The sequence below is a fragment of the Planococcus citri genome, chromosome 5 (genome assembly GCF_950023065.1).
Source record: "Planococcus citri chromosome 5, ihPlaCitr1.1, whole genome shotgun sequence".
Lineage (NCBI taxonomy): Eukaryota > Metazoa > Arthropoda > Insecta > Hemiptera > Pseudococcidae > Planococcus > Planococcus citri.
Genome location: NC_088681.1, coordinates 16,846,214 through 16,869,346, shown reverse-complemented (window position 1 = coordinate 16,869,346; position 23,133 = coordinate 16,846,214). Strand labels below are relative to the sequence as shown.

The 23,133-nt window shown below is 34.0% G+C and overlaps 1 protein-coding gene across 1 annotated transcript in view; it reads left to right on the top strand.

Moving 5' to 3' along the window:
- The first annotated feature begins 15,771 nt into the window (after positions 1-15,771).
- LOC135848292 (uncharacterized) overlaps positions 15,772-23,133 on the top strand; it is a 290,491-nt gene continuing 283,129 nt past the window's right edge. Inside the window, exon 1 of the mRNA XM_065368179.1 lies at positions 15,772-16,349. Coding sequence (XP_065224251.1) covers positions 16,283-16,349 — 67 coding nt within the window. The 5' untranslated portion in view covers positions 15,772-16,282. The remainder of the gene's footprint in view (positions 16,350-23,133) is intronic.

Here is a 23,133-nt window from a genome sequence, read left to right as displayed (position 1 = left end):
TTTATCGAAAAATGTTCGATCTTGCTTCGATCGAGCTGTCATTTTGCTTTCAGTTCAATATCGTAAAATAATCATACCTATTTAAATTTTAAAGAATTTTCAGAAAATACCCTAAATTTTGATTTTTAAGTATGCCTAAAATTTTGGTTTTATCCTGAAGAAGGGATTATAATCAAGCACTCGAAAAAGAAAATATGTTTGGATTCAAGACGATGCCAGCTAATCAGATCAGATGTACTAAGTTTCCATCAAAAAACATCATTCATGATTCAAAATCGTCCTTGTAACGTAGATCAGACTTCATTCCGTCAGACGACTGCTTCAGCTTAGGTGATACTCTTACCTGGACAATTATTATGACATCCACGATTAACATCTAAGCTCTATTTGCATTATGCACTATAATTATATATGTAGCTAGATATTAAGTTGGAAACACTAATTTCGATTAAACCTTAAGCTAGTGTGCTCTCATAGTTATTTCATCATGCGATAAAGTCATTACACATTAATTAAATAAACTAAATGGAAGATTGAATAACAAGATCCTAGGTAACCAATTCGAAAACAATATTTTCACACGTCCTATTACCAACTACCAACTTAGTTCAAATTTAGTACACAACCAACTCGGATCTAATTCGGTTTTGTCGAATAACAATAGTGATCGAAAATTCCTACATAATGGAAGTGATTAAAGATCTAAAAAAAGTGACAAATCAAATACTCGGAAAAGAGAACATGTTCGGGTTCAAGACAACGTTGGCTAACCAGATGTATTTAATATTCTGCATCATCGGTAACGTATATTACACTGACAAAATACATCGGAAAACCAAACTGGTATGGTTCTGCGGCGTTCACTCGGTATTTGTATTTGTTGGAGTTTCAATCGTACTTTGCCTAATGTACGGTAAACCAAGCGAAGATATTATATTACTGATTTACATGGCATTCATGATCATATTTGTTGTGATGGAACAAATGGTGAAGCCTGCAATCGCAGTAATTTGGCATCGTAACGAAATAGAGCGAATGATTTCCATGGCCGACGAAATACTAATGGAGAATCCAATAACCGAAGGCAGTCTGAAAAACCACCTCGATGCGAAAAAGATAATAAAGTATACTTTTTTTGCACTCGTAATATCAATTTCAATGTATGCAACAGTTACTTCGGTAGATGTGGTATTATTTTACGAAGAAGAAAAGGTGAAAAATGATTTGTATTACATAGCACCACTTCCAGGACTTGAACAGTCCGGATCTCTAACCTTTTACGTATTATATGCTGCAATCAGTTCGGCTTGTACGACCTGTGGCTTCATGGTTTTTATAGCGCATCGAGTTTTTGCCATACCTTGGGTCATCATATCTCATAATGAGGCACAGCGCATAATCAACGAATTGAACTCGTTAAATGAAGATGTCGACATAAATATCGACACTTTCAAAAGTATAAAACCGAAATTTACGTACGTGATGAGAAAATGCATACACGATGTAAAGAATATCAACAGGTAACTTCATTTTACGATGATTTTTTGCCACAAAATTTTCAAACTTTATTCAACCTAGGTACTAATGTCATCCTCACTCCTCAATCATGGTATGTCCCAAAGGCACATTTTTATACTTGATACAAAAGTTGACTGTTGTCCAAAATCAGATCATGTTTAGAGGTCATCAAACGATGACGAATGACGCAAACCGGACATTTTTTCGATTTTTTTTGGCGGAGCTGTGAGGCTTCAAAGTTTTCTAAAATGGCCGAAAACGGAAAATTTCGGTTGCAAATTGCAACGGTTGTTCGTGGTATGGAATTTTGAAATTTTTTCAAATTGTAGTACTTTGAGAGAGTAATCCACGCCCCTTTTTAAGAAAAAAATTTCCCCGGCCCTTCAAACCATATTGGCCCTCTAGTAAGGAGCCCCTCAAAGTTGAAAAAATCACAAAAAATGATAATAAATCAAAGTTATAGAAAATTTGATGAAAATATCTCATTTCCACATTAGAATTGTTGTACATAACCCCCCTCTCAAGAAAAAATCATTGTTGGACCTCCAAATGATTTTGGCTCTCTTGCATAGGAGCCCTCAAATTTGGGAAAAATAAAAAAATATTACAAATTGATGTCTGTAGACATTTTTTGAAAACTTTTTATTTATGTGCAGAATCTTTCTGAATAAGCACTTTTTTAAGAAAAACCTTCCCACCGGTCTCCCAAATCATGTTGGTTACCTTTAAAGCCCCTCAAAGTTGAAAAAAATCAACAAAAAAATGAAAAATTCATATCTACACAAATTTTTTGATAATGTTTCATTTCTTAGCAGAGTACTTTTAGATAACCACTTTTTCAAGAAAAGCATCTTTTTGTCCTCCAAATGACGGTGGTCTATTTTAATGAGACCCCCAAAATTGAAGAATATTGTGAAAGATGAAAATTGATGTCTATAGGTACTCGTAATTAGGTGAAAATTTTTCATCTCTGTGCAGAATGCTTCTGGATAATTATTTTTTTCCAGAAAAACCGTTTCTCAGTCCCCTCTACAATGCTCACCACCAACATAGATGATAGAGATCCAAAAAAGTTGATTTTTTTGGGAATGGAGCTGTGAAGTCTCCTCTGCAAAGATAGTTTCAGTTCATGGATATGTTTTTTTTTTCGCTTTAAACTTGAAAACTACACATTTCATTGATAGGGATTCTTGACAATTTTTTCCAAGTTTTCAAGTCTTACATTACAAAATATCAGAACGTCAATAAGTCTTCTGTAAAAATTTGACATACGTTGATTTTATTATGAAACGCACACTTCAATGTTTCTCAAAGTCAAAATTCAGAAATTTGTCCTTTTTCTACGAGTTTTTAAAAAACTGACATAGGTAGTGCTTTTCTGATGAAGATCAACCAAATCCAAGGATTAGAATATGGAAGAAAAAAATGTAATAATATTCATCTTTTTTCATTTTCTGGGCAAGGAGATATAGACAAGTTCCACCTTTTCATCACGTAGACCGGTCATAAAATATTTAACAGTATTTCTCATGAAAATGCACCAAATCCAAGGATTATGATGTGAAAAAAAGTAAAAATTTCAATTTTTCTGATTTCTTTTATATTTTGAGATGGGGAGGGGGGAGAGGCGTGCTCCCTAGCACGACTCATTTTTACTTACGTGATTGAAGAAGTTTTTCTCGTGAAACCCGACAACAATAATTTAGGGCGTCATTAAATATTTTTTCACTAGTATGTACGGGGGGAGGGGACCTAAGGAACATTTCTAGCCCTTGTACTCAACAAAAAAGGTGGCCCTACTTACAAAATGGCGGCCATTTTGATTGACAGGTCGGCCGAAATTGTAGATTTTGCGTTCCAACATAAGACTTGCACAAGATTATTCAAACTGTACAGAGGTAGATTGAAAGATTAAGCAAAAATTTATCACCTGTAAAAATTTCAAGTGCTAAAGTGCGTTTTTCGATTTTTGGTGAATTTTTGAAAATCAAATTTAATCCAAGAATGAGGGAAAAAATCAACATTTTACCAAATTGACCAAGAAAGCTGAAATTTGAAATACACCCTATTTTCGACATGCCAAATCGATTGGAAACTGTTTCAAACCGTTTTGAGCAGTTCTGGAGCCTCCAGTTATTCTGCAAACTAATTTCAATACGCTACGAAGTCAACTGCAGGGGGATTTCAAGTCGTTTTGGAGCCTCCAGCGACTTTTTGAAAATTCCTGGAGGCTCCATCAGATTTTTGAAACTTTAAATTTTCCTAAAAATTTCATCACATGGAGATGGAAAACGAAAATTTACTTTACACTCCAATTTTAACACCCTCTGAAGACGACTTCAGGTGGGTTCAAATTATTTGGGAGTCTCCAGTAGATTTTTGAAACTTGAAATTCCCGCAACATTCTACCAAATGGAGTTGGCAAGCTTAAAATTTACTTCGCAAACTAAGTTCAATACGATATGAAGTCGACTATACGTGGTGGTTTCAAATGGTTTTAAATGGTTTTGAGGCTTCCAGCTACTTCTTGGAAATTTCAATTTTCCAAAAAACACCATACGACCTCTCAAAAAGTGGCTGGAGGCTCCAAAACGACTTGAAATCCACAAGCAGACGACTTCGTAGCATATTAAAATTAGATTGCAGAATGAATTTTGGCTTATCATCTCCGTTTGATGAACTTTGTTGGAAATTTAAAGTTTCAAAAATCTGCTGGAGGCGCCAGTAATTTTCAAAAAATTGCTGGAGGCTCCAAAACGACTTGAAATCCCCCTGCAGTTGACTTCGTAGCGTATTGATATTAGTTTGCAGAGTCAATTTCGGATATTCAACTCCATTTGATAAAATTTTGTGGAAATTTCGAGTTTCAAAAATCAGCTGGTGGCTCCAGAACTGCTCAAAACGGTTTGAAACAGTTTCCAATCGATTTGGCATGTCGAAAATAGGGTGTATCCCAAATTTCAGCTTTCTTGGTCAATTTGGTGAAATTTTGATTTTTTCCCTCATTCTTGGCCTAAATTTGATTTTCAAAAATTCATCAAAAATCGAAAAACGCACTTTAGCACTTGAAATTTTTACAGGTGATGAATTTTTGCCAGATCTTTCGATCCACCTCTGTACAGTTTGAAAAATGTTGTGCAAGTCCTATGTTGGAACGCAAAATCTATACAATTTCGGCTGACCTGTCAATCAAAATGGCCGCCAATTTGTAGGTAGGGCCACTTTTTCTTTTGAGTACAAGGGCAAGAAATATTCCTTAGGACCCCCCCTCCCATTTAAGAAAAAAGTGGTCTCGGAGGATCGACAGGGGGGGGGGTGCAATTTATCCTTATGCTCGCTCTCCGACTATTAGCCTTGTTGTACCTATCTAAATTCTTACTCTTTACGTTTGCGTCGTAGAAGGGTTTTATTACTTTTATTTTCGTTTTTGTCTGATATTTAGGAAATGGAGTCATAATAAATTCATGTGAGCTAGTTTTATTTCATGTGTAGATAATTCAAGGTTATCTATTTTTTATTCTTTCCTAATTAATATCCATCTGATTCGTATTCCTAATATTTGTTTTCCATATACCTTTTTCCTTTTATTTTCCCATTTTAATTAAATTTTCCTATACCTACCTATTCCAAATTATATACCTACTTCGGGCGGATCCCTAAAAAATTTAATATTTATCCCTCTAGAATTATTCTACATCACTATACACATACTTACAGCTAGATATTAAATTTGAAACACTGTCGTAAGTTAGTTTCGATTAAACCTTAAGCTAGTGTGCTCTCGTACGTACTTATTTTATCATACGATAAAGTCATTACAGTTGATTATTTAACTAAACTGAACGTAAGATTGAATAACAAGATCCTAGGTAACCAATTCGAAAACAATATTTTCACACGTCGTATTACAAGTATGTACCAACTACCAACTTAGTTCAAATTTTGTACACAACCAACTCGGATCTAATTCGGTATTGTCGAATAACAACAGTAATCGAAAATTTCTACATAATGGAAGTGATTAAAGATCTAAAAAAAGTGACAAATCAAGTACTCGGAAAAGAGAATATGTTCGGGTTCAAGACCACCTTGGCTAACCAGATGTACTTAATATTCTGCATCATCGGTAACGTATATTACACTGACAAAATACATTGGAAAACCAAACTGGTATGGATGTGCGGCGTTAACGCGGTATTTGTATTTGTTGGAGTTTCAATCGTACTTTGCCTAATGTACGGTAAACCAAGCGAGGATATTATATTACTGATTTACATGGCATTCATGATCATATTTGTTGTGATGGAACAAATGGTGAAGCCTGCAATCGCAGTAATTTGGCATCGTAACGAAATAGAGCGAATGATTTCCATGGCTGATGAACTACTAATGGAGAATCCAATAACCGAAGACAGTCTTAAAAACTACCTCGATGCGAAGAAGATGATTAAGTATACTATTTTTGCACTCGTAATATCAATTTCAATGTATGCAACAGTTGCTTCGGTAGATGTGGTATTATTTTACGAAGAAGAAAAGGTGAAAAATTATATGTATTACATAGCACCACTTCCAGGACTTGATCAGTCTGGATCACTAACCTTTTACGTATTATATGCTGCAATCAGTTCGGCTTGTACGATCTGTGGCTTCATGGTTTTTATAGCGCATCGAGTTTTTGCCATACCTTGGGTTATCATATCTCATAATGAGGCACAGCGCATAATCAACGAATTCAACTCGTTAAGTGAAGATGTTGACATAAATATCGACACTTTCAAAAGTATAAAACCGAAATTTACGTACGTGATGAGAGAATGCATACACGATATAGAGAATATCAAAAGGTAACTTCATTTTACGTTTAGAAAAGAACTTCCAAAATCGCGTCGCGTCCTCAATTTTTGCAACAAAATTTTCAAACTTTATTCAACCTAGTAAAGTCATCCTTACTCCTCAATCATTACATGGTATGTCCCAAGGGCACGTTTTTATACTTGATATAAAAATTGACTGTTGTATGAGTATGACGGACAGAAAGTGAGCTTACAAGGGAACCTCTTGAAGTGTAACACTCCGATTTGAACGAGACCGCGATTTTTGGAAACATCATAGTCTTAAACACCAAAAACCAAATTTTCAGCTGCCCAAGTTCATTTTTCGATTTTTGGCGAATTATAAAAAATTCAAAATTGACTGTTTTTGGCGATTTATGCTTTTTTTTAAAAGTACGAACTTGATCAGTAAAAATTGTCAAAATAAGTCCCAAATCCAAATTTTACCATTTCCAGTCATTCTGGAGCCTCCAGCGTTATTTTTCAATTTCTCCAGAACTTTGAATTTGCTCCAGAAGGCGTGAATATGAAGTTGGGCAGCTAAAAATCGAGTTGTATATTACACTCGACCTGTTTAACGAGTTTATCTACATTTGAGCCGATTTTGGGAGTGACACCTCAAGAGTGGCTTTTTGAGGTGTCACTCTCGGTCCAAAACGGCTGGAAATGGTAGAAATTGCGCTCCAGGGGTTAGTTCTTGAAGAAATACAGCGATTCGCACAAATTTCAAAAATTTCTTCAAAAACGGGAAACTTTAGATTTTTTGATTTTTTAATTTTGAAAAAAGCTATTCAAAAAACCACTCCTGAGGTGTCACTCTCAAAATTGGTTCGAATGAAGATGAACTCGTTAAACAGGTCGAGTATAATACAGAACTCGATTTTTAGCTGTCCAACTGCATATTCACGCCTTCTGGAGCAAATTCAAAATTCTGGAGAAATTGAAAAATCTCGCTGGAGGCTCCAGAATGGCTGAAAATTGTGAAATTTGGATTTGGGGGGTTAGTTTTGGACAAAACACAGCGATTCGCGCAAATTTCAAAAATTTCCACGCAAACGGAAAACTTTTGATTTTTTGGATTTTTTAATTTTGAAAAAAGCTGGTCAAAAAGCCACTCCTGAGGTGTCACTCTCAAAATCGGTTCGAATGAAGGTGAACTCGTTAAACAGGTCGAGTGTAATACACAACTCGATTTGTAGCTGTCCAACTGCATATTCACGCCTTCTGGAGCAAATTCAAAATTCTGGAGAAATTGAAAAATCACACTGGAGACTCCAGAATGGCTGGAAATGGTGAAATTTGGATTTGGGGTGTTAGTTTTGGACAAAACACAGCGATTCGCGCAAATTTCAAAAATTTCCACGCAAACGGAAAACTTTTGATTTTTTGGATTTTTTAATTTTGAAAAAAGCTGGTCAAAAAGCCACTCCTGAGGTGTCACTCTCAAAATCGGTTCGAATGAAGGTGAACTCGTTAAACAGGTCGAGTGTAATACACAACTCGATTTGTAGCTGTCCAACTGCATATTCACGCCTTCTGGAGCAAATTCAAAATTCTGGAGAAATTGAAAAATCACACTGGAGACTCCAGAATGGCTGGAAATGGTGAAATTTGGATTTGGGTAATTAATATTAGTTTTGGGACTTATTTTGACCATTTTTACTGATCAAGTTCGTACTTTCAAAAAAAAAGCATAAATCGCCAAAAACAGTCAATTTTGAATTTTTCAAAAATTCTCTAAAAATCGAAAAATGAAGTAGGGCAGCTGAAAAATTTGTTTTTGGAGGTTTCAGACTATGCTGTTTCCAAAAATCGCGGTCCCGTTCAAATCGGAGGGTGACACCTGAAGAGGTTCCCATGTCAGTTTTAGTCCTTTTCATGTGGAATAACATCTCAAAAAATTGGATTGGCATTTTCTTTCATTTTCGAGAAAAAAAATTACAAGTTTGGCCCTTAGCTATCGCAAAAATACCATCAGAAGCCTAAAACATGAAAATTTTTGCATTTTTGAGATATTTCACCAATGAGTAGACAAATATTTTTAAAAAATTTCTCTCCCTCGCAATTTGTCAACGAATTAACGATGAATTTTAATGCTGAAATTTTCGTTGATAAGGCGACAGCCTCTCGAAATGAACCGGTTTGCTTGCACAGTACCTAATAGCAACTATGATGTAAATAATTTTTTCTATGGTATAACGAAAATTTTTTATTTTGTAGGATTTTGAGGGGGACAAAAATTTTTAAATTAAGAAAAAGGAGGTCAAACGAGTTTTTTTTTAATGACATAATACGTATTTCGAAATAACACGCAAAAATGCCATGAGGAACCTAAAAAATGAACTTTTGAATTTTTTAGAAATTTTACCAATGTGTAGACGAACATTTAAAAAAAATTTCCCTCCCTCGCATTTTGTCAGGAAATCGACGATGAATTTTAATGGTGAAATTTCCGTTGACAAGGCTACAGCCTGTCCAACGAAAACAGTTGTTTCAGAAAAAAAATTCTGGAGAACCAAGTTTTTGGACCAAATTTGAAAAATGATGAGTCATTTTGTAGCCAAAAGATGGGACTACACAACGAACTATTTATGGTATTTCTCGTAAATTCTCAGACAAATTAAAGGGGGGAGGGAGGGAGGGTTCATACATCCGTCAACATATATTGGTGAAACACTATTTCAAAAATGCAAAAAATATTCATTTTTTAGGTTTCTGTCTTTGTTTAAAAGAGCGGTGAAATTTTTTAAATATGTTTCACTATAGCACAAAAAATAGAGTTTCTCATCAATTTGTTGACAAATTGCGAGAGAGGGAAATTTTTTTTTAAATTTTCGTCTACACATTGGTAAAATACCTATCTCAAAAATGCAGAAGTTTACATTTTTTAGGTTTCTGATGGTAGGTATTTTTGCAATAAGTGCCAAACTTGTAATTTTTTTTCTCGAAAATGAAAAAATTCCAGGCTAATTTTTTGATAGGTATGTTATTCTACATGAAAAGGACTAAAACTGAGAATTTTTTCAGAATTTTTACTCGCGGACATCGCGGTTATACTTATTTGAATTATAAGTTTTTAAATCAGTTTTTTTAGGTTTTTGAAAGTGGCAACACTGATTTTGACATCATTCGTCGATTACCCTCTCAAAGTACTACAATTTGAAAAAAAAATCAAAATTCTATACCACGTACAACCGGAACAATTTGCAACTGAAATTTTCCATTTTCGGCCATTTTGGAGAACTTTGAAGCCCCACAGCTCCGCCAAAAAAAAAACTAAAAAATGTCCAGTTCGCGTCATTCGTCATCGTTTGATGACCTCTAAACATGATCTGATTTTGAAAAAAAATCGAAGATCCCCTCGTGCGAAAATCTGCTGATTTGGCATGGGATGACCCATACGTAAGTATGTATTTGTTTTCAAGGAAACGACGAAAAAATTAATTTAATAACGCGTCATTTTTTTTTTTTTACAGATTCATTACAAATTTCAGAGGATTTTTCGAAGCTTCAGCAAGTTTCATTCTCCCTCTCTTGCTATTCACACAAGTTGTTCACGCTTTGATGATTGTATCGGTAAGCTCAATATAAGATAAGTAATTAGGTATTGGAATAATTAGGATATAGTACGTATACTCGTATGTCATGAATACAATGTTGTTATATTTATTCACATATATGGACGAACAACAGTCAGGTACGAATACACCATTCGTGATCAGATTGAGAGAATTTTCCCTATTGGTGGCATCGCTTCAAGAAGTCTATGTGATGTGCTGGGTTGGAGCTACGTTGGAACAAATAGTAAGCTTCCATCCATACCTACATAATCAATTGTTATCTGATATCTGATTTGATTAGCCCATAACTGATGTCTGATCACCACTGCTTTATCAATTTTTATTTACACAGACGTCGGATTTGTCTTTTGCCGTATACTCTACACCCTGGTATTGGTTGAAAAGCATTCGCAAAGACGTTTATATACTTTTATGCCAAACACAAGCAGAAATCAATCCCCGAGCTTTGAGGGTTTATCCGCTCACATTGACAACATTTCTGCGGTTCTGCAACGTTATCAATTCTACAGTTAACGTTTTCCGGGCATACACACAGAAGAAATTGAGAATGAATTCAGCCCAGTGACAAGGCACCACGCAATGCACTTGAATCACAGTTTCAGTAAGGTATAATTTCTTAGAAATTATCATAATTTAATTTTGTTTCACAAGCATGTATGTACCTAAGCTATATTATTCTTTTCAAATAAATACGTGTTACTCAGTCAATAGATACCTCACGTGTATACAATACATATAGTGACTGCTTGAAAAAAAAAACAAGACTTATACAATTTGTTATGCTAATATTCAAAACCAGGAATTTCAGAAATATAGCCGGACAAGAAAGGAAAACTGGCCTCAGCGAAGAGAAGGAAAAAGTGTTTGAAAATTCATTAATCGAAAACTTATAAATATCATTATTAGTCCTTGACATTTTCTAAATTTAAACAGTAATTTTACAATAATTTTAGAAAAGAAAATCGTAAGTGCGATCAAAACGAGAGCAAAAACTATCGAATATTAATACCTAATTCGAAAAATTATTTAAGATCATTTTCGATGCGATAAGTCATGTTTTTCAGCACTGAGATTTTTCAAATTGGATCAGTAATTTTTTAGAAATTTAAATTCTGGAATAGAAAATAAAATCGACCAAAGTTCAAATAGTTCCCTCGTTGAATGAAGTTTTTCTTCAGAAATGGTTTTTTGAGTTTCGTTTTTAAAATTGCGATAGGTACTCCGAAGAGCTTCGTTTCATCGTTCACGTATCTGCTACCTGGATATCTATAAGTACATTCAATATTCCAGATGATAATAGTGATGCCACTTTCTACTGAAAATAATAAAAAGTTTTCGCGATACCTTGCACAACATATAAGTTAGGTAATAGGTACGTTTATCAAATTTGTCATAGAGGTTTAATAAGGATTATCGTAGGGAATTCTGTATCAGCGAATATGGTCGCGTGCTTATACGTTAGTTTAGTATGTGTTTCGACTTTACTGCTGCCAGTATATGACCGATAGATGAACCTCGCCTCTCCCCTTGCGATTTTGCGTCGCAAAAGAAAGCAAATATTACGAGGAAATTATCAGTATACGAGCTCGACACAAAACGCATTATCGAAGGATTAATAATACGCGATGCGGTGGTGAATACTGAATTTTAAGCGAAGACTGGATCTAGAGAGTAGATAGATATGGTAGCATGGTACACTCGACTCGATGAAAGAACAAGCAGAGAGAGAGAGAAAGGGTAAAAGACGAGCGAAATAGACGCTCGTATCGCCAGCCTGGTCGTACATTAAACGCGTTAATTAATTACTCGACGATGAAAACAAAGGCATCTTTGAAAAATATTTCGTTGCTTAGTAGTCGACGCGAGACGTTGTTGATAATAATATCGAACAAGTTGAAAATAACACCAGAGTACGAGTATTTGAAGCGAGGAGTGTAAGAAAGAAAGGAAAGAGGAAGACAGATGAAGGAATGTCTTGGTCGGAGTTGATGCGATGCGATGGCCAAATTCGGCGAATTCTAACATTTTTTGGGAATCTTGTATAATAAGAGAGTTATTTTTGTATATTTTTTTTGCATAATTTATTTTTTGATTTCTATACTTCGGTGAAAGAAGAAAGTGACGTTTAAACGGTTGTAAAAATTCACGAGGGTTTTGAAAAATTCCCTTCACTTTTGACAAGGAAACTTAGCCAATTCGTTATCTTCGATTTGGCTAAAATTTGGCTCGCTAAAAATTTGGCTTGAAGATGTCGGTGGCATGATCAATCATGCCATCGACTTTCACTGAGCCAAATTATAGCCAAATCGAAGATGACGAGACGAATTGACAAAGTTCCCTCATCAAAATGCTTAGAGAAGAGTTGACTTCTCTGTGAGAATCGATAAAATTGGTCATTCTTACTCTGAACTTCCATCCATAAGAGAAATAAGAACTTGGAAAAATTGATTCCTTGGGGTTTCGAAAGATTTTGGGGTCTTTAAGTTCGCTTTGATATAATCTTGTAGGTACTTACATTAATGTACCTATGTAATACATACATCCCATCATATCTGTACACATATTTATTCAGTAAAAATGATGGAAAACTGGGCCTGAAACTAATATCAACCCTCCTTCCCCGAACCGAATTCCACTGTTTCTGGTAACTCTGGAGCTTTCAGCGCAATTTTCAATTTCTCTAGAATTTTAAACCCTCTCCAGACTAGAAAACTCGAATGAATTTCAGATGCTAAAAATCGAGCTGTGGCCTGTTCTCAATACCAAAATGTTCACTTAAATTCGAGCCAACTTCCAAGAAGACAACTCGAGGTAATTTTTTGACAAGCGTCTCACAAATGTATCGATTTTTTGACTCGACTAGTAATCGATTTTTGATCCGTTAGTCCATTTTTTGAGCAGAAATCTGCTTTCCCATTTCGACCATGCTCGATCTCATGAGATCGAAAATCGCAAATGAACCAATATTTTGGAATTCGATTGATCGATCTCCGATCCGAAAATTTTTGAAAATGAAATCGAGTTTTCATATCGAAAACATTATGATTGATCATATGAGATCAAAAATCGCAAAAGAGTCGATTTTCAATCATGATCGATTTTTGATCAAGAAATTAATTATTGAAAATGAAATTGATTTTTCATTTCGAATATGTTCGATCATATTATGAGATCAAAAATCACAAATGAGTCGATTTTTGGAACTCGATTCATCGATAATCGATCATGATCGATTTTTCAATCGGAAATTTACTTTGAAAGCTACAAAATTTATTTTTAATTTCAAATACGTTTGATCACATTAGATCGAAAATCAAAAATGAGTCTATTTTCGAAATTCGATAAATCGCGATTTTACTTAAATCATTATCGATTTATGCATTATCGATTTTTGATCCCGAAGTTTAATTTTGAAAATAAAAATTTATTTTTCACTTCAAACACTTTCGATCACGTATGAATTCGATAATCGCAAATGAGTCGATTTTCAAAATTCGATTATCGATTTTTCATCTATTTGTTTTTGAAGCTATAAAATTATTTTTTTTCATTTCAAACACGTGCGATCACATAAGATCGATAATCAGTCACAAATGATTCGATTTTCGAAATTCGATTAATCGATTTTTTCAATCATGATCGATTTTTGATCCAGAAGTTTCATTTTGAAAATAAAAATTGATTTTTTCATTTCAAATACGTTCCATCATATTAGGTCGAAAATCACAAATGAGTCGATTTTCGAAATTCAATTAATCGATTTAAATCATGATCGATTTTTGATCCAAAAGTTTAATTTTGAAAATAAAAATTGATTTTTAATTTCAAATACGTTCGATCACATTAAATCAAAAATCACAAATGAGTCGATTTTCGAAATTCGATTAATCGATTTTTCATCTGGAAATTTATTTTTGAAGCTATAAAATTATTTTTCATTTCAAACACGTTCGATTATATTATGTGATCGAAAATCACAAATGAGTCGATTTTCAATCATTATCGATTTTTGATCCAGAAGTTTCATTGAGAACCTGAAATTGATTTGTCATTTCGAACACTTTCGATCATATATGTATGAGTTCAAAAATTGCAAATGAATCGATTTTCGAAATTCGATTCATCGATTTTTAATCATGATCGATTTTTGATCCAGAAGTTTAATTGAGAAAATGAAATTGATTTTTCATTTCGAACACTTTCGATCATAATTGTACATATAAGTTCAAAAATCGCAAATGAGTCGATTATCGAAATTCGATTAATCGATCTTTCATCTAGAAATTCATTTTTGAAGCTATAAAATTATTTTTTCATTTCGAGCATGTTCGATCATGTAGATATGAGTTCAAAAATCGAAAACGAGTCGATTTTTTTGGAACTCGATTAATCGATTTTTCATCCGGAAATTCATTTTTAAAGCTGAAATTAATTTTTTTATTTCAAATTCCTTTGATCGTATGAGATCGAAAATCGCAAGTGAATCGATTTTTTGGATACGATTAATCGATGGGGTTTCAATTAAAATTTCAAACCATGCTCTTTTCGAAAATCGCGGTCCTCGAAGGGTTCCCATGGTTCTTAGAGCAAATCAGGTAAGAGAAAATTCAAAATCATTGATTAAAATTTTAAAAAATCAACATTGAGCTTTCAAGGTGAAAACTCATAAGTAGTATAAATGAAATAGTCGAGTACTACAATTCCTCGACATTCTACATAGCAAACAACATGTCACACGTAATTTTCAATTTTTTGGTATTTTTACCATGGTTAAGAGCAGGACTACAAATGGTGGTGGAGGGGAGGGGGGGTTCAGGGACCAGATTAAAATAATTATAAGCTCACATGTAAATTTACCACCTTCAAATTAGTAGGTAATAAAAAATAATCGGTATGCTTCCACAACAGAAATTTTTGTTTGATTCGGAAAAAATTTCATCTCTAAGCCTCCAAGTACCCAGAAGTCTCCCCCTCCTCCAGTTTTGATCAAAATTTTTTTTTAAATGTTGTCGAGTAGCATATTGATCATGAATGCACTGAGTTCGATTATTCGGTCATCATGAAAATTACTTTAAAAATCAAAAACATCACTTTAATTACTTCGACATTTGAGAATTTATTTTGCTTCGATCCTCCAACACACCTCCCCCTCCTCCTAGTAGACTAACACCGAAACAATGGACAATCCACTTCCACCAAAAAATTCAATATGACGAGTGAGATGACGTGACATTTGTTGAATATTCGAATACATTGGATTATTTTTTTCATACGACCCCCTCCCCTCCCCCTCCATCCCAACTCTCCAACCCTCAATTTATGGTAAAAAAAATGAAAATACAGTGTGACATATCGATTTCTACCAATTCAAGGTCGCCGAGCTCGAATCTCCATTCATTTTTCAAATTCCACCACCTCTGTATCCTCCTCAGCTCCTCATTCCGAAAAAAATTACAACAACTGAAGGCTCACTTAAGCTTACTCATTCATTACGTATCTACATCTATAGTTCTATACACTTACATATATACAACATCATTCAAAACTAACATCATCCAGTATAATATACCTAACCTTACACCGTACACGTAAACTCGACATCAGACTGTATAATTACCCATATTTAACCAACATGTCTTTATGAATGGCTCATTCGCCTACATTAATTTCGAACCGTTTCACGCTGATTATCAGACATAATTGCTGAAGAATAATTCCGGTATACGGTGTCTAAAAAAGCACATCCCCATCGCCATTCGCCGGTATAGCACATCTTGTCTCCGCACCAGCTTCATCATCGTCGGTAGCCGGCTACAATATACGCATGTCAAAGAGACCGTCTCTCTCTCAGTACAACGAAAATTACACTCATACTCGTATAGTTTCCTTCGTAGCACGTTTTTCAGTACATTACCAAAATCTACCCCGTTCGAACGTTACCAGCTTAGTAAATTTTGGCGGCAAAACGCGATTATTTTCGTGCTAATTTACGTAAAATATAGCCAAATTATTATTTTCGGTGTCGAATTCGAAATCTCGAGTTTTTTGCCTTCGGGTATCGAAAGTAAAATTATAAAAAAATTAAAACCATGCAATTAGGCTTTTTAACGTAATTTACGAAAAATAAGATCGGATTTTCGGATGGTGATTTGTTTTGAAACGTGTGTGTTTGTGATCGTCAGTTCTTTCGTATCGATAATTTGAATTCGATAAAAAGTGGTGATTTTCAAACAACCAATCAACCTCGAGAACATGATCGTGGTCGAGATTTCCTCGTCGTATTAAACCAATAACATCATCTTACCCTCACAACAGAGAAAACCCACTTCGAAGCCAAAGCCCTCAACCATGAAAAGTTTCCTTCTAGTCAATAAATTAATCATATTTATGCTATGTTATTGGTCTCAAATACCAGGTACGAAATTTGTCGCGAAACAATCGCGTGCATCTGTTTATTTATCTATTTATTATTCGCCATCATAATATACCTAGTTACTCGTACATCAACCTATGTATGTCTACAATGTCTACATGTAAAGCGCAAATGCAAGTACGTAGCATATCGTGAAACTATATACAGATATATTCGAGCTTTTGACGAATTGTTGCATGTCATCAGCTGCTTTTTTTCATGCGTTCGCGGTTTCACAGCGTAATTTTTCACTTTTTTTTCATCGTGGTCAATTTTTCATTTCATACCCAGTACGATGGTCGTCGATGATATCGGGTCCGGTGTGTCGAGCGTCGAGTGCACCGCATAAATGTACCTATCCGCTTCGACGAGGTGATTGCGAAGGGTAACAAAAGTTGAAAAAAATTATCCAGATAGAAATCGTAATTAATTAACTTTTTTTTTCCCAGGTCGCAGCCGTCATTTTCATTATATTTTTAGTCGATTTTCGACGATTTTTTTTCCCTACCTCTGAATAAAGGTAATCTAGTAGGTACTCGGCTAAAAATACAATTAAAAATACCCGGAAAATTAGGATAAGTCTAAAACACGAACTTTTATTCGTAATGAACCGTAATTGTTTGGTTGAATTTAATGAAATTGAGAGTGAACTGTTTCAGGAAACGTCACAAAGATAGATAAACTGATTTTAATGTGAATCGAAAAATCTCCCCCTCTTATTCTGATTCTTCCTAAAACAATTATTTTTCCAAAAATGAAAATAAATTAAAAAATTACCTACTCGAGAATTCAAAAAAATGAACGAAACGACAAACGAAAAAACCCCACTGACACTTGACTTGAATAATTCGTATTCTCGACTAACCTCTTATCTCTAAAACTTTGCCTTCCGATCAAAGAAAAAAAAATTAAATACGACTACTAAGCTACGTTACCCTGCCATTCCTCATTCCTCGCTCTTAATTACGTAAATTGAGAAGTTGGAAAAAATAACTGCAGAAAAACGTCAACTATCGTCAGCGAATTTGATACACCTATCATTTCAAATCAGGTACCTGAAAACAGGAGAAACATGAAACAAGAAAAAATTAAAGGAAAAATGAATCTATAGGCCCTCTATACGCCCACTTTTGACATTTTTTTATTAAACCCGTTTTTATTTCTTCGCTTTGAATTTCAAAAAAATAACAGAAAAGATCAGACGAAAAAAAAAACAAAGGAAAACAAAGTCAATGGCCCTGGTTTATTGAATGAAGATTTTTCACTTTCGCCCACTCGTTCAGTGGTTCGAAAAAAAGAACAGATTTTTTTTTAAATCCACTCTTTAATATGTAAATTTTAAAATTGGATTAGAGCGATTAGAAAAATGAATCAAACATAGAAAAAAAAAGTAAGATTAAAATTAACTTAAATTCTGTTTGCACATTTTAAAAAAATGGAAAGATGATGATTTTTTGTTAGTTTCGTGGAAATTATTGCACAAGATTATTTCGAATAGAATTTACGCGATGGATTTTTTCATTATCCCTTCCCCCCCTTTTCTTCACTTCTTAAAACCCATATTGGTATTTGATTCCAAATTAAAAAAAAAAAATTAGGAATTTACAATCATTAGGAATTTTTACTAGACCCGCCCACTCCCCCCACCTCCTTAGGGTTTAATCACCTCAATCTCCATCGCTCCATAAGCGACCAATAAATCCAAGAGAAAATGCAACGAGCATCAGAAAATATACCACCGAGTAAAATTTCAAAAACTGAATTTCATTTTTCGATCGATGACTAATTTTTAAAAATTCAAATTTGGATTATTTTTTGAGAAAAAAAAATCAAAATTTGATGAACTTGAGGTACACGGGTGAAATTTGTGTTTTATTCTTCTTTGGACTTCCTGAATCAACTGGTTACAATTTGAAGTTGCTCTAAAGCTTCTATAAATTTTCAATTTTTTTTAAAACTCATAAAAATCCTATTCGAAGGAACACATTTTGATGAAAGTTCAAGAAAAAATGCAACGAGCATCAAAAAATATTTTACCGAGTCAAATTTTAAAAAATTAATTTCAATTTTCGATCGTTGACTAATTTTTAAAAATTCAAATTTGGATCATTTTTCGAAAAAAAAAATGGGAGAAAATTTGTCTTTCACTCTTTATTCGACTTCCTGAATCGATTGGTTACGATTTAAAGTTGGTCTGAAGCTTCTATAAATTTAGACAAAAATTTTAAAATTCAAAAGAATCCGATTCGAAGTCCGGAACACATTTAGATGAAAGTTGACCTAAATTAGCCAATTTTTAAAAATTCAAATTTGAATCATTTTTCGAGAAAAAAAAATCAAAATTTGATGAACTTGAGATACATGGGTGAAATTTGTTTTTCACTCTTATTTCGACTTCTCGAATCGACTGCAGTGTTACATTTTGAAGTTGCTCTGAAAGCTTCTATAAATTTTCGAATTTTTTAAAATTCAAAAAAATCCTATTTTTGAAGGAACACATTTTGATGAAAGTTGATCTGAATTTTACTTTGAGGATGAGATGAACTTTTAATGACTTTTGGAAGACCAAATTTTCACTTTTGGACTTCTTTTTTTTTGAAATTTTGTAGGTTTGAAATTCCATTGAGTCAGGATTTTTCAAAATTTCAGTGTATATGACGTTACTATCACTGAAATTCCATGCATTTTTTTGTCATTTTTCACGGCTTTTTTTCATAACTAAGTATTTTAGTAATATTTCGCTCACTTTTCATAATGTTTAATCAATTTTTAGCAAATTTAGACAATTTTCAAGCAATTTTTGCAAAAGTTTGCTTGATTACCTATGCTATTATTTTTTTTATCGGTTTATGATAATTTTCAGTTAAAGGGGGGGGGGGGGGTCAATTCAACAAAAATATTTTCATTCCCACTGCCTTCAGCATTTTTAATAAAATATAATTCAATTTTGAGAATATATTATTTTGATCAATTTTTAATAATGGCATTCAATTTTTGGCCAAAAGGATGACTTTTTGATAACTTTAATGACTTTGATGAACCTGGTAAATGATCAATCTGCAACGAAGCGATTTGGAATTTCAAAATTTGATGATCTAAAATAAGCATAAGTATTTTTTAAAATGTCACTTTCATGCCTAAAACTTCATGTTAATTTTTTCCATGGGATAAGCCCCTACAAGTCTCTTTTTCAAAAATTATTTGCCAAAAATTTTAAAATGAGAATTTTAAGGTGTTGAAGAGCACAACATGCAAAATCAGAACAAAAGCAGAACTTTTGGCATCGATTTTTTTCGAACCGTTTCACTTTTGAAGGGGGGGGGGGTCGGTTGAAAAATTATTCATAATGAAATCGTTCAATTTTCAAAGAAAAAATGTAGAACTGTAAAAATCAAAAATGAACAGAAAATTCAAAGTTTGATTGATAAAATAGAGAACGTGGAACGTGGCCACTTTTTTGCAATTTTGGCAAAAAGCAGGACTTTCAGCGCAACATTTTTTCAAATGTTTCAATGAGAGGGGGAGAGAGGAATGGTCGTACGATCAGAATATTCATTTCTCAAAACTATTCTTCTTTCAAAAATAATTATAAAAAATTCACGAAAAAAATCAAAATAACACAAAATAAATTCAAGATTTCAAATTTGAAAAAACTAAAAAAAAAAAACAGGATTTTTTGGCAATTTTGACCAAGAAACAAGACAAAAGCAAGATGACGGAACACATACGGAAAAAACAGAACACAAATATGGAAAACAGCAAAATTTCACTAGAAAGTTTATTTTAAGATCGCCCCCCCCCCCTAGTTTTGACTAGAACTTTCATCAGTTAAAAAACGTAAATCGTCTAACTAGCATAATATTTTGAGAATATTTTTGAATTTCGAAATTGGTTTTTATATACTAAACTGTTTGCTCTCTTCGTCAAAAAAAAAAAAATGGGACGTCACAATTGTTCTACTCGTACCTCTGTAAAAGAAAAATCCACCCACAAGCTCCCTATCCCTCACCTGTTCAGATTTCATTCGTCAGAAAATTCACAGACCTCACGCCACAAAACCTACCCCTTCCTGTCCCTGTCCAAGTGGTGTCTAAAGAAATAAAATCTCAGAAAATTCCTCCTCAAAACCCCATGTAAAACACTCTTATAACTATTAAACAGTCCTCACCTCCTTACACAAGCTCATGTTCAGTTCACCCTACATCATTAATCTGATTACCCGAGAATCGGATTTTATTTCGCATACCTTTTAAACACATTCACTGCGGTGCGGAGACAAGTGCAAGATATACGAATAAGTACGTATCGGGACGAAGCAGGGATGAATTTACGATACAGAGGGAGGTATAATCAAATTTGGTAAACGAGAACAACTCTAAAAGGCGGAGAGGTAGAAGGGACGCTGACATCGTACTCGTACAAACACAGCCTATCATAGCATCCTATACAGATATACAAATAGTATTACAATAACTCGACAGTACGAGTACAAATCGTTCAAACGGTCATTGAAGTCTTCTAATATGAAAAGGTCCTCCATGGGTCATTTCCTGGCCGTTCCGGCGAAAACCCATTAATTTTCTGGCCACCGTATAGCTCGACGTGACTTATCTTTCGGCTCCTGTCCCTGTTTACGTTTCCAAATGAATTACTGTAGATAGTCGACGAGGACGAGCAATGGGCTGGCGAAAAGAAAAAAAAGAGCAAATCTAATACTATACGATATAGAGTACGCGACGACGAGAAATTTATACGATGACAGACCCTTTCGTTAAGTCGACCATACAGCTGGCAGGGGCAAGGAGAAAGGGTGCAGTCGAATTTTGCATGGATACGTTTGATAAGCGATCATATTTGTCATCGCGGAATAGTTTCAACAATTTCGGCGTTTACTTATCATCCCCGTATTATATTTTGAAATAGCCTCTGTCTCTTGTCCCTATGTCGTCATATTCACTACACATACTGGTAGCAAATGTATATTATGTACGTATGTCCATGTATAATAAATATTAAGTAAATATAGGATGCCGGAATAGTGCTCTTGATTCATCTCCCTTTCTCCACCGTTGGTCAATTTTCCTTTTCGTCGAGGCAATTGAAACACATCCATCACTTCGTTCTTTTTTCTCGAACTGAACCAGAGTTGAAGAAAAATTGAACCTCGTCACAAAAGGTCTTATTTAGTGTAGAGTAAAAGCAGATTGGTGGATTTTTTTCTCGAATCTCATCGCTTTCAACAGCTAAATTGGTTCATTTCAGTAAAAAAAAACAGATTTTTAAAATTTCAACTAACTTTTTGCTATTTTTTTTTGAAATCAAGACTGACAATTCCAGCAAAAGCAGAGTTTTTATTGATTTTTGATATACAAGCGAATTTCTTTAGCTATCAAAAAAGTGAAGTTTGCTGAAAATTTTTGCAAAGAAGTGAACATTTTTGGCAGTTTTTGGTTAAAAAGTGAGACCTTTCAGTCGTTTTTTGGCAAACGAATTTTTTTTAGCAAATTATGGCAAAAAAGTGAGAATTTTTGGCAAATGGCAAAACGATGATTTTAACAAAAAATGGTGCAATTTGGAAACTTTGGTAAAAAAAAAAAAAACAAAAAAAAAATAACAAGAAATTTTTTGCAAACCTAAATTTTTTGCCAGAAAGAGACATTTTTAAGCAATTTTTGGCAACTATGATAAAAAACAAAAGTTTCGCTGTATTTTTGTTTGAATACAAGACTTTATTAATTTTAGCGAACAACAGGGCTTTTTAGAAATTTTTGGCAAAAAAAGAGACTTTTAATGGTCAATTTTTGAAAAAAAAAGTGAGACTGTTTGGAATTTTTTCCGAAAAACGATAATTAACTAAAAAGACGAATTTTAACCAATGCCCCAAACTTTCTATTTTTTTCAAAGGAAATCAAGCATAGAAAGCATGGTAAAAACCAGTTTTTTTCTCTCTCTTTCAGCATTATTGTTCTAAAAAGATTGTTTTCATTCTAAAAGCCTACGTATCCAGAGATTATTTTTTTGAGAGGGGGAGGGGTGAAGAAGGAAAACGAGCTGCAGGCCCCCAAAATTGCGGGCAAAATGGGAAAAAATCATTTATGCGTTAATTCTGACTTCGTCGACTTTTTTGTTCTGATCATAAAATTCCTAAATTTGTATGAGGTGAACATGGCGGAATAATTTTGAACCCTCGAGGCTTTGTAAGGGAGAGATAAGGGGTTAAATCCCAAAACTTTTCAAGTATTGAATATTTGCTCAATTTCAAGATTTTTTTACTGAAAAATAAAAGCGAATCTTTAAATTGTATTAGGGATACGGAAGATCTGAAACGGACTTACGAAGGGAAAGAGGGGAGGTCAGATCCCCCCCCCACCGATGGTCCTTATTTATACACGATGAATTTGTTGTCAAATTTCATCCCTCCCAATTGCAAGATCGATTCACAAACCTTGAAGAATAAAATCCTAAAAAATTCAGCTCAAAAAGTTCATTTTGATCAATGTCCAGAATCCAGAAGCCCCTTTTTTCACATGGAAATCAACATAGGAAAATATGGTAAACTTTTTTTTCAGCATAGTAATTCGAAAAAAAAAAGTTTTCATTTTAAAATCCCAAATTTCATCATGATGCATTTTGGAGTCGAAAAAGTTATTAAGGAGGGGGGAGGGGGAGTTTGCACGAGCCCAGAAAATAATTTCGACCTCGTGGTACCCGTAGAGGGGCATGAATTTCACGGGGTCAAAATTGCTCCCCAGAGCTCACTTTTCATTCGTATTTTGGTAAGTATTAA